Source organism: Sebastes umbrosus, chromosome 9, assembly GCF_015220745.1.
Source record: "Sebastes umbrosus isolate fSebUmb1 chromosome 9, fSebUmb1.pri, whole genome shotgun sequence".
Lineage (NCBI taxonomy): Eukaryota > Metazoa > Chordata > Actinopteri > Perciformes > Sebastidae > Sebastes > Sebastes umbrosus.
The window spans coordinates 2891533-2904657 of record NC_051277.1 but is presented as its reverse complement, the minus strand read 5'-3'; the positions used below and the strand labels follow the sequence as shown (position 1 = coordinate 2904657).

Below are 13125 nucleotides of genomic sequence, written 5' to 3'. Positions count from 1 at the left end.
GGGTCTTTTGGCACAGAGAAGTACTCGTATCGGTACTCGGTATCAGCGAATACCCAAATGTAAGTACTTGTACTCGGTCTGAAAAAAAGTGGTATCGGTGCATCCCTAATCATTACATTATAAAATAACCCTATATCTTGTATGTCTCCCTCTCACACACATTTGCTTACATACTTGTAGGATGAAATCATCATTTTCACTAACGTTTTTTAGTGATTTTAGGGGCACACACATTTATATTCTAAACAGATACAAACCAGTCACTACTTCCTCAAGAGAGACTAAACATACACATGCAGTTACAACGCGGTAACCGCAGCTGGATTTTGCAGTTCAACAAAAGAGCAAATTCAAAGAGTTTCATCAACAAACAGAAATGTCCTTCATATAACCTTTTCCTTCAGGAGTGCCTCCGAATGTCCTTTTTATATCCTGTTGGACATGATTCTAGTGTTGAGTCTCCTGAAAAACGACCTGCTTTTGGACAGTTTAAGCTTCTTCTTCCAGTCCTTCTTCTTCTTCTTCTGGTAGACGGTGTCCCAGCTGTCCTCCTCCTCGTCTCCTACCCAGGGCACCCAGGCACCCCCGTTGAGGTGGGGGTCGGCCCGTAAGTCCTCCGATGGGTACCTCACTGGCACCGCGGTGCGATTGTAGTACACCAATCTGGCCAGCAGCTCTTTGACAACATCCGGTCTCTGCTCAGAAACGTCAAAACGTTCGTAAGGGTCTCCGGAGATGTTGAAAAGCCACACAGATTTCCGGGGTTCGGTGTGGCGCTCCAGGTTCCACCAGCTGCCAGGGAAACCTGGGAGCATCTGTGGCGGTGTCCAGTCTCCGTAGCCGGGGTCTCCTGTTAGGAGTTTCCAGTCTCCGGCTCGTATAGAGGCCTGAACAGCTGTATTCCAAATCCCATATCCATTCTGCAGGGAGCCACTGCGTGCATGGTTGTACAGAGGGTCGATATTGTGGAGGATCTCCAACCTGGGTGACTCCTTCCCCTCACTGATGGCTTCCCAAACATCAAACCCATCCACCCCCTCCGTCAGGGACTCATTGCCACCTGCTAACCCCACAAGTGTTGGGTACCAGTCAGTGATGTGCACCAGGGCTTTACTCACCCTCCTCTTCTTCCTCAACAGGGGGCTGTGGACGAACCCCAGACCCCGGACGCCGCCTTCCCAGTAGGTGCCTTTGCGTCCTCTGAGCGGCCAGTTACTGCCGCCAGACAAAGGCTGGCCACCGTTGTCAGTAGAGAAGATGATGACACTGTTCTGGTAGTAATCATACTTGCGGAGAGCGTATGTTATATTACGTACTGCCTCGTCTACAGCTGAGACCATAGCAGCATATTTCCTGCGCGCCACATTTTCCAGCCCGCGGTACGGGTAGATGTACTCGCGCGGGGACTGCAGAGGTGTGTGAACAGCTTGGTAGGAGAGGAAGATGAACAGCGGCTGGGACTTGGGATCGTGGGTCGCCAGGATCTTGCGGACTCTCTGCGTGTAGAGATGTGTGGAGTATTTGCCCCTCTGACCCCAGGCGACCGACTCCCCCTCATGGAGGTCGAAGCCGCACCGCCCGGGGCCGTCGCAGGAGTCGTAGGTGTAGTAGTTCACGCTGCCCGTTAAGGAGCCAAAGTACGTGTCGAAGCCACGGCGAGTGGGCAGGCACTCCTTCTTGTAGAAGCCCAGGTGCCACTTGCCGACCATGTGGGTGGAGTAACCGAGCTCTTGCAGCCTCTGGGGGAGGGTGACCTGGTCAAAGGGCAGGCAGCTGGGCTGGCGGGGCCGGATGATAGAGTGCTGCAGGCCAGTGTGAATTTGGTACCTGTAGGGTTAACACCATTAAGAAAACTGTCAAATAAATAATCAGATTCAACAGAGGATTAGCGCCCAGAAGGATGGAAGTAACAACTTCATGTGTGGTTAACAAATGTTGAAGAGGTGAAGACTGTGAAACAGTTTGTCACCAACATATTTTGTCTTGTTTTTTTTGTCTGACACTTGATCGGAGCTTGTTTTACTTATCTCAGGTAGATATACAAAGGAAATACCCCCGTGGTGTTTACAGTATTTGCATCATCAGGGCCTAAATGTGGCAGTTAGAAATATTTAATCAAGATTAATCTCGGATCTGGGGTCCTTATACCGCGGTGACCTGGGACTCGAATCTGACCTCTGGCCCTTTGCTGCATGTCATCCCTTCTCTCTCTCTCTCTCCCCCTTTCACAACTATCACTGTCCCTATCATTTAAGGCATAAAAAAAGCCCAAAAAATAATCTTGAATAAAAAAAAAAGGATTATTCTCAGATCTCTTATTCAGGTCGATACTAAAGATCATAAACAGTTAAAATTGGAATAATTCTGCTTTTTCAGACAACAAAATGTAATTATTATTATTGTTATTTAAATTAAATTAATTAATACAATTTCATCTAAATATTATTAGTAGCAGTAGTAGTAGTAGTAGTATTTATTATTGTTATTATTATTTGTATTATTATTTATTATAATATATCAATATGTTTTCATTGTTTGCATTTTCATTCATATATCAATATTAATAATATAATATCATATTGAACTATGAGGCTCCTTTTTAAGACAAAATTAATCACCATGCTCTTTTGATTATATCAGAAAACTGTACATATAGGCATTTCCACTGCAGTTTATTTTTCTCAAAAACAAGTTTAAAAAAAACATGCAAATTGCTCAAAAACTCGTTTAAAGGAATCTGATCCGAACAGACAACCGATCTTTACCTGCCGGTGATGAGCTGGCTGCGGGACGGGGTGCAGATGGGCTGGATGTAGTAGTTCTCCAGCTTCACTCCGTCCGCAGCCAGTTTATCCAGCGCCGGGGTCCTGATGTCAGAGCTGTGGTAGCCGATGTCGTTGAACCCCTGATCGTCTGTCATGATGAAAATGATGTGAGGAGGCTGCGGGACCGGAAACGTGTCAACAAACGTCTGATCCGGCTCGTTCTCCACCTGGTTAGGACTCATCATGTCCCAGCTCAGGTATCCGAGGCTGAGCAGGCTCATCATGGAGAACCCGGTCAGAGCTGTCGTTGCCATGGTACCCAGTGACACTTTTATGTGAACAGATGTAATCCTAGGGTGCTCTTTAATGAAGTCCAGCAATCCGATACGTGCCACTCGAAGAAAATCCTCATCCTCACTGCTCTCCGAAGTGTTTCAGCCTCCTTTGAAAACTTTTCACTTTCCCTCGAGGTCCCTTTAACCCCACCCCCTTTGCCTTGCTGCCTCACTGAAATAACATCAGCCCCCTATATGCCACCCCAAAACACATGTTTCTGTTAAGTCCATGTTCAGTGTAAAAGCAGCTTCAAACAGGAAAGCAAAGAGCCTCACCTCATGCACCCTCCTCTTCATTCATGCCATTTCATGGTATTTTGATTTCAACGAGCCACACTGCCAATTTCACAAATTACTAGAAAGCAAGAAAAAAAACCATCATTCCCATCTGACCTGGTTCAGCAGCAGGAGATGACAGAGACTCCACAGAAAGACCCCTCGCTCAGGAAAACACGCTGTGTGGGGGAGCAGTTATACGAGGCCCTGCAGACACAGTCACGGACACTGTTCCCCGCTCCGCTCCACTCCACTGCACTCACAAACACTCTTATTGTTCCTGCTGTTTTATGAGTGCTGCAGACCCGAGGAGAGAGACAGAGCAGGCGTCCCAGACTCTGATAACATCTCAGGCCCTCAAAGAAACCACTTTACAAATCACCTAGCAGGGTCAACAGCCACATGCACACACACACACACACACACACACACACGCTGCAGATTCACCTTGACTGGGAATCAAGGAAGTTCTGTGGAGAGATGGCAACGTAGAACAATTAAGGCACAAAATACACTTAAAGCAGCAGTAGTCAGTATATTTTTGGCATCACTGGGCAAAAATTCCATAATAACCTTTCAGCATGTTGTAATTCAAGTGTTCTGAGAGATAACTAGACTTCTGCTCCTCCTCATGGCTCTGTTTTCAGGCTTTAGAACATCTAGCCCATGACGGGAGACTTTGACCAATCACAGGTCATTTCATTGAGAGAGCGTTCCTATTGGCTGTGCTTCGGTCATGTGACCAGAACTTGGCGTTCCTTCACCAGATTTTCACAATGGCGGTCGCGTCACAAACTTTTTCATTTTACAGCTAAACCGTGCACTACAAGATGATTCTGAAAACATTGGTAAATTAAATTGTAAAAATCAAGAAGACACCGTATTGATTTTATTACACGGCTGTGTTGAATACTTGATTGTGATTAGTCAATCACGGCGCTCTGCGGTCTGTATTTCTGTATAACAGACCGTTGCTATGTATAACAGACCATTTCTACGTATAGCAGACCGTTACTATGTATAGCACACTCTTGCTATGTATAGCAGACCGTTGCTATGTATAGCAGACCGTTGCTATGTATAGCAGACCGTTGCTATGTATAGCACACTCTTGCTATGTATAGCACACTCTTGCTATGTATAGCAGACCGTTGCTATGTATAGCAGACCGTTGCTATGTATAGCACACTCTTGCTATGTATAGCAGACCGTTGCTATGTATAGCACACTCTTGCTATGTATAGCAGACCGTTGCTATGTATAGCACACTCTTGCTATGTATAGCAGACTGTTGCTATGTATAGCAGACCGTTGCTATATATAGCAGACCGTTGCTATGTATAACGGACCGTTGCTACGTATAGCAGAACGTTGCTATGTATAGCACACTCTTGCTACGTATAGCAGACTGTTGCTATGTATAGCAGACCGTTGCTATGTATAGCAGACCGTTGCTATGTATAACGGACTGTTGCTACGTATAGCAGACTGTTGCTATGTATAGCAGACCGTTGCTATGTATAGCAGACCGTTGCTATGTATAACGGACCGTTGCTACGTATAGCAGACCGTTGCTATGTATAACAGACCATTTCTACGTATAGCAGACCGTTACTATGTATAGCACACTCTTGCTATGTATAGCAGACCGTTGCTATGTATAGCAGACCGTTGCTATGTATAGCACACTCTTGCTATGTATAGCAGACCGTTGCTATGTATAGCACACTCTTGCTATGTATAGCAGACTGTTGCTATGTATAGCAGACCGTTGCTATATATAGCAGACCGTTGCTATGTATAACGGACCGTTGCTACGTATAGCAGAACGTTGCTATGTATAGCACACTCTTGCTACGTATAGCAGACTGTTGCTATGTATAGCAGACCGTTGCTATGTATAGCAGACCGTTGCTATGTATAACGGACCGTTGCTACGTATAGCAGACTGTTGCTATGTATAGCAGACCGTTGCTATGTATAGCAGACCGTTGCTATGTATAACGGACCGTTGCTACGTATAGCAGACCGTTGCTATGTATAGCAAACTGTTGCTATGTATAGCAGACCGTTGCTATGTATAGCAGACCGTTTCTACGTATAGCAGACCGTTGCTACGTATAGCAGACTGTTGCTATGTATAACATATATATATATATATATATGTCAGAATATAATTTTCACTTCAGTCTGTTGAGTAACTCTAAAGGTCGTTGAGGTGAAATGTGTTCTGCACATAAAACTGTGATCTGTGGTGAAGTCAGGAGTTAGGTCAACACACTGGAAGGTAAAACATCACACCTGGCAAATGTTGATATTGGTTAACGGAGAGACTCGTGGGCATGGAGGTCGCGGAGCAGCCAAAGGAAGTATGCGCCTCCCGTAAAGGGCATGAAGCTGCGGCCGGGGATGTTTGACCAGCAGCAGCAAAGGCATCTTTGGAGCGGAGCCTCTGAGTTTAAGGCAGGTCAAGCCGGGAAATAGAGAGAGAAGAAAAAAATGATTGAGGTGCACCTGAAGTTTTACACCCTCGTGTTTACTTATGTCGTTTTCCTAGAGGGAGCGGCTTGGACAGCTCTGAGAAGAACACTCTAAAGTCTGAGAAGATGTTGATACCGCAGATATATCACAGCTTGCATCACACATTTGCTAATCCTTTTTTGAACTGTCATATTGCCAAAATAAAGAACCTCAACCGTGAACCGAGAAATGGTTTGGTGACAGTATTTATGGAAACAGTTACCTTACAATACACCACGAGTTTGGTTTCTGGGGGTTATTTTCAGTTATTTATTTGTCATAACTTTTCTTGGGCTGCTGCTTGATGTCAAAATGAGCTAAGAATAAAAAAAATATGTTAATTTATGAGCTGTCTAATTCCAGTAATAGCACGATTCAGACCCAGTCAGCAGCGGTCATGTCAGGTAGAAGAAGGTCACTCCTCCTTTAATGAGCCAGTCATGCTGAGTTGCTGTTGACCCATTTATGACTCAGTGGAAATTTAAGTTTACGTCCGCAGATCACATTCTCAGACTCTTACTTATTTATTACATTATTTTCATCTCTTCATCTCCTTGATCACTCTCCCCTGCTTACCCTAATATCAAACGAGTGAGGTACTAAGTGGAAAATCTGTCTTATTTAAAGATGCTTAAAGAAGAGAGCAACCAGATCAGGCTACACCAGAAAGACTCAGAGTTGGATTAAACTTCTTCCAAAGGAGGTGAACAGTGTCGTGGAACATTGTAAATTGAACAAGGCTTCCTTTTTCTCTACTTCCTAATTGGAAATGTATATATATAAAACACAATCAAAGCGTGGTTTCATTCAGAAGGAGCTCATTACTTATAGCTTTTTTCAGCTAAGGCTTTCGGCTAAGGTAAAGGCCTATCTGTCTCCCAGGGATCTTGAGAGAGTTACCCATGCTTTTATTACCTCTCGGTTATCCATCCATCCATCCATCTTCAACCTCTTATTCGGGGTCAGGTCGCGGGGGCAACAGCTCCAGCAGGGGACGCCAAACTTCCCTTTCCCGGGCCACATTAACCAGCTATGACTGGGGGATCCCGAGGCGCCCAGGGGGGCATCCGTGCTAGATGCCCGAACCACCTCAGCTGGCTCCTTTCAACGCAAAGGAGTAGCGGCTCTACTCCGAGTCCCTCACGGATGACTGAGCTTCTCACCCTATCTCTAAGGGAGACGCCAGCCACCTTCCTGAGGAAACCCCTTTCGGCCGCTTGTACCCGCAATCTAGTTCTTTGGGTCATGACCCAACCCTCATGACCATAGGTGAGAGTAGGAACAAAGACTGACCGGTAGATTGAGAGCTTTGTCTTCCGGCTCAGCTCTCTTTTCGTCACAACGGTGCGGTAAAGCAAATGCAATACCGCCCCCCCTCCCCCCCTCCATTGTCCCCTCACTCACGAATAAGACCCCGAGGTACTTGAACTCCTCTGGCCAGTTCTGGCCTCCCCCTCCGCTGGCTACCTGTCCGTTTCTGGATAAGATCCTATTGCTTGTTTTTAAGGTTTTAAATGGGCTGTCACCACCTCATCTATCAGAACTATTGCACCTCCATACTCCGGTCAGAGCACTGAGGTCGACCAATCAGATGCTCCTGGATGTCCCCAGAGCTAGACTCAGAAACAGAGGCGACCGAGCCTTTGCGGTGGCCGCCCTTATAATCTCTGGATCAGCTCACCGCTTCATATTAAAACTGCTCAGACTGCAGAATCTTTTTAAGTCGCTGCTGAAGATCCAACTGGCGTTTGATTAAGTTTATTTTCTGATGTACTGCCGCTTTTTTACTGCTGTTATGTGCAGATTATGGTTATTGTTCTTGCTCTGTTCATATTGTTGTTTGCTTTGTATTCATTTCTATTATGTACATGTTCAGCACTTTGGTCAACTGCGGTTGTTTTTAAACGGAGGAGCTGAAGTTAGAGCAAGGCACTAGTAGCTGTTCAAACATTTTCTTCTGTTACTGCGGTTACATTTTCTTACTGTCAGATCGAGAGTAAACTTAATGAACAAAAAGCAAGAGCAGTATAAACACATATGTGTTTTATCTCCAAAGACTCTGTCTAATCCACTCTTAATCTACAAACAAACACACAGACATTCACAATGTCTCTTTACGTCACTTTCCGAACAGGTTCTCAACCTTTTTCTGGGGAACCATGAAATACAATAATGAGTTGAAAGGGAAGCAGAGACTGAGGCTGCTGCTGCTGCTGCTGCTCTGTGTTGGTCGGCACCAGATGTTGGCTTTGGCTAAAGGAAGAGGTGCTGTTACTCAATACGGCTGCTCCCCTTCACCATGAACACTACCCTCTTTCTAATCAACGCAGCCCTGCCAGTAAACCTGCACATTACTCCCCCCTCTTTGCCCAATTTTCTAATCTGAGTAAGACTGGATGGAGGTTTTTCTTTCTACCATGTGCGCCAAAACCTTCACGTCTGTATTCAGCTCGTCGGCCCTCTACAACGCACAAAAGGTACCTTTGTTTCTAGAGTTTGCTCAACATCTCATCTGTTATCCTTTTTCATAAAATCTGGGGTAATTTTAGGGCGAAAGAGTCGGCGACTGTTGCCCTACAAAGGTAAAAGACAGACAGCAGTAACTACAGAAGCACAGAAGTTGAGAGAAACGGGTTCAAAGTGCAAACTGTGAAACAGATAGAACTTTTGTAATGCCTTGACAGATCAGTGTGTAGGATCTGGCGGTATCTAGCGTTGAAGTTGCAACCAACTGAAGCCTCTCCCGTGTGCCAAGCGTTTAGGAGAACTAAGGTGGCCCCGCGAATGGCCCTATTATAGAACCAGTTGTTGTAAGAGTACCGGAGGTCATTAGGATCCAAGCCATCAGTGCGTGTGTGTATGTGGGAAGTGAGTGGTGAAGCAAGAGAGAGAGTAAGGCGCACATGGCGGACTCTGTGAAGAGGCTCATTCCAAGGTAACCAAAACACAATGATTCCTATTTTCAGTTGATTTTACACTAAAGAAAACATAGTTATTAATATTAGATTCCATTTCTGCCAATAGAATACATTACAGTTACATACTGCTCCTTTAAAGGGATTGTTTGTAACTTCTTACACATGCGCGCTCGCGTGTGGCTACGCTGTTCAGACTCAGACTCCAACACAAACTACACGGAAGCACCAAAACCGCAAAGTTATATCTAGTGAAGCCCGTCTGTTAAACAGTGTCAACTCTTCCTGCTTCGGCCTCCCGACCGCGTTCAGAAGACACAAGGGAGACCATATCTTTGGTCTCCAGGGCCGGAGTCTCTGCTGTACTCTGCTCCTCTGCCTGCCTTCACTCACACACCGCGCTCGTTCTCACTCGCTCAGCTCGCTCCACTCTCACGTGCATGCTGCTCACTCCGCACTGCAGAAGAGTTAGTTTAGCTCTGAGAATATCTAGTGAATGTACAGTGGACGTTTGTGCAGAAATAACTGCTGCAGCTCCTCCAGACCAACAGAGGTTTCCCGTGTCTTGTGAAGTGACGGGGCTCCGCAGAGAGAAACGTTATCGTCTCCGACCAAAACTCCGGCGTCTCCCCTGTTCCCTCCGGCCGCGGTCGGGAGGCTGAGGCAGGAAAAGCCAACACTAGGATCAGCATTGATTCATGGAGAGACCTTCGTCTGGTCAGCTAACATTACTGCCAAGCAGCTGAAATATAGAGTGATATTGTGCTTTTAGCTGACGTGTGTCGCCTCACTGTGTTGAGCGATGCTCGATCATGTCTATGCAGAGCGAGCACAAGCGCGAGCAACAGGACGCTGACTTTCGTTGACTTAATGGCCACAGGTGTCGCTGTTAACAAGACATTTCTGATTCTTGCATAGAATCCCTTTAAGGTTGATTATTTTACCTCAAAATAATTGCCCTATCCTAAAGGAGCAGTGTGTATAAGGGGAATCTAGTGGCAGAAATTGTCTGTTTCTCCGTGACAAAGTGCTGTAGGATAAGTGAGCCCAGACTGTGATTTAATGGTTTGGTTTGTTCTGCTTTCTAGTTCACAGATATGATACGTTTATATGACATTATATAACACATAAAGATCTCAAAAAGTCTGATTCAGGACTCAATTTTGACCAAATATGCAGTTACTTGTTTTGCCTTTGTAAAGATGATAAGATAAATACTGTATACGATAATGAAAGCACAATGAAGCAACAACTAATCCTGCAGTTATTCACGTTCTACCAGATTTGGGTGTGGCGGGTTAAACATGTCTCTAAAGGTGGATGTGGTTTAGTCAGTTTTAACAGGCACACCCTCCATCTGTACATCTGCAGAGCAAAAAACAAGCGGATGTTAGAAAATCTGTTTCAATCAGTGTAAACAGCACTCAGTATTCAGCTAACGTCTCCTCTCTCTCTCTCTCTGCATCCACACATCACGGCGTACCAGGTGGGACCTCATGGGTGAGGCCGTCCAGGGCTCCAGCGCTGGCCTCGGCCCCCTCAGACTGAAGGTGTGTTTGATTTGGCTCTAGTGGATCCGCAGCAGCACCTGGGCAGGAAGGCCAGACTCAACACTTCATTATGACCCTGCATAGCAAAGCCACCTGGATGGATCTGACAGGGACTCGACGAACAAAGAGTTCTCGCTTTTTAATTAATGAACCGATCAGTCGTAATCTTTTTAGAACTAAATGTTAAAACATCTTAAAGTGTTCTTCTTAAAGTTGCAGTTAAAAAAAAAAGGCAGGTTAAAGGTTCCCAGTAATAACAAATCTCCGCCGGGCGTAGTTGTATGTAATTACCTGCAGAGTGAGCGCAGACATGAGCTGCTTAAACGTGTGGAATTTAAAGTAGATTTATTTCCTGTGAAACAGAGTGCCATTTACAAGGGTAACCTGTACCAATATTTTGACTGCGACGTTTTGACTCATCAAAGCTGAGGGGGGAAATGCCCTGCTTCTTTTTTTTTCTTGAGCTCAAGGTTGTAAAGTTATTTTGGCCTCCTCTGTGTCTCCGATAACTTTACTTCACTCTCTTTAAAATGCTATTTATCAGTTATTAGATCAATATATTATTGTGACATTTAGAGGAAAAGTTTCATTTCACAAAGTGTTATTCTTCCATAAAACCTTGGTGGTCTGTCCCCGTCAACACGAACAGGAGCTGAGTCAGCCTCATAACCAGCTCGTTTTTGCCAAACCTGCGGTGTGTGTGTGTGTTAGAGGGTCTGTGGGAGATGGTGAAATCAAGCTGACCCACTGACGTTGAGTTTGGAATACACACTGCTTTCCTTTCCTGGTTTTTGCTCCGTGAATGGGACTCTTTCAGCCGTCTGCTCCTGCTGACCCCCAGCTTACCCAATACTCTCCTCCAGTTTGACCCGAGGTCTCACCACCAACCACCAGCCAGCTCTCTCAGATCCGCCGCCCAGACGCACCTTTAGTTCCCAAACCAACCGGCCGCTTTCATCCAAATGCACACCTTAATCGACGGGAAATCGACCCTCCTGGCAGCTTTTTGAAAAAGTTAGTCTGATTTGACTCGATAGCTTGAGGATCGTCTGGCTCTTTTTCCAACATGAAGAGATTTAAGGAAAGAGAGCTGAGTCAAGAAACGGAGAGCCACAAGAGTAACAACTGAAATGAAATGGCAGCCAGGAGGGACAGAAAGAGGCAGTTTATTTTAAGACAATAGGGTCAGTGTTTTGGGGGGGATTGGCTCAAGCTCCCCCTGCAACCCTGAATAGGATAAGCAGTTACAGATAATGGATGTTATGATGACCCCTCTGCTTTAATTCCTCACCTTTTAGTGTGTGCACACATAGCCAACACAGCTGGAGATATCAGGGACTGCTATGAAAGACACGATACTACTAAGAGAAGCAATCACATCACACCAATCCAATCACTGGTTACCTGTGAGGTTTAGAATTGATTTTAAGATTTTACTGCTTGATTTTAAAGCCTTGAATGGTCTGGCTCCCGCCTATATCGGTGATTTGCTGACTCCCTGCGAGCTGGATCAGATCAATGCTTGAGATCCTCCGGCAGGAGATCCTACTAACGCAGGGGTCAGAAACCTGCGTCTCTTTAGCTCCTCTCCTGTAGCTCCCTGTGGATTTTTAAAAATGGAAATTAATAACTGTTTTTTGTTTACATTTTCATTTTTATTTATCATTGTTGTAGGTCTATGGTACGACGGTACGACGGAGTATTAGGGCCACATCGAGGAAAAAAAATAAATCTGAGATTTTTAAAATAAAGTCATAATATTATAAAGTAGTAATTTTACGTGTTATTGTCTTTTTTTCACGTAATATTCTGACTTTATTGTGTAAATCTCAGATGTTTTTTCCCTCAATGTGGCCCTACTACTCCGTAGTACATTGTCTCTTTGGCCCTCACTGCATTAGACTTATATACTATATACTTAGACTATAAACTGTGTTACCTTCATCACAATGATCACATGTTTTGCAGCTCCAGACAGATTATTATTTTTCTTCTTTGCCTTTAATGTTTCTTTTGATAGTAAAGGCTGCTGACGCCTGCACTAACGGTTCCAAAATCCAAACTTGTCAACAAAGGTGACCAACCGGGCTTCTGCCGTCCGGGCCCCTCAGCTGTGGAACTCCCTCCCTGAGGATCTCAGTATCTTCCTTTAAATCTCTTCTTAAGACTCACTTTATATTATGGCTTTTTCAACTGAGCTGTAAAGTTATGAGCAGGTAGAAAAGAAAGAAATAGAAAGAGAAAGGGGTTTTTCTTTTCAATATAGTACTGAGGCCGCTGTGATATTCTGCTTCAAAAAGCAAATATAGGTGAAACTGTACAGACCAGAAACAGCAAAAGACTTTCCTACATTATAACATAATGGGATATATTATATTAGCAGAAGAAGGCTTTATTTGAAACATAAATATTTTTGCATGGACCACTGACAGCTCAGCTGAATAGTGCAATAAACAAGTGCAATACCTCAATCAATACAAAATGCCTGTGCAATGTTTTTATAGTGCCCAACTCTGCTTCTATATTAATCTCACTGCCTCTTATACTGTATATACTGTATATAATGTTCTTAATGTGCCTTTATACAAAGTATTTCCTTTTATTATTGTAATATAACTTAGTATTTTAATGGAGCTTCCCAGCTAAAAGTATTTCACACGTTTGTACTTGTATAACTTGTGACAATAGACATCTTGAATCTTGAATAGAGGCTGTTTCAGGGGAAGAACTACATCTCCCATGGTGCATTGCAGCGGTAAAACAG

General features: G+C 44.5%; 1 protein-coding gene across 1 annotated transcript; it reads right to left on the bottom strand.

Annotated features, from left to right (window-relative positions):
- Positions 1-3287, bottom strand: arsia (arylsulfatase family, member Ia). The gene is made up of 2 exons (XM_037779684.1): positions 2766-3287; positions 1-1827 (listed from the first exon to the last, which is right to left on the bottom strand). The coding sequence occupies exons 1-2, from the start codon at positions 3077-3079 to the stop codon at positions 426-428; spliced, it is 1716 nt and encodes a 571-aa protein (XP_037635612.1). The 5' UTR covers positions 3080-3287; the 3' UTR covers positions 1-425.
- Positions 3288-13125: the final 9838 nt, after the last annotated feature.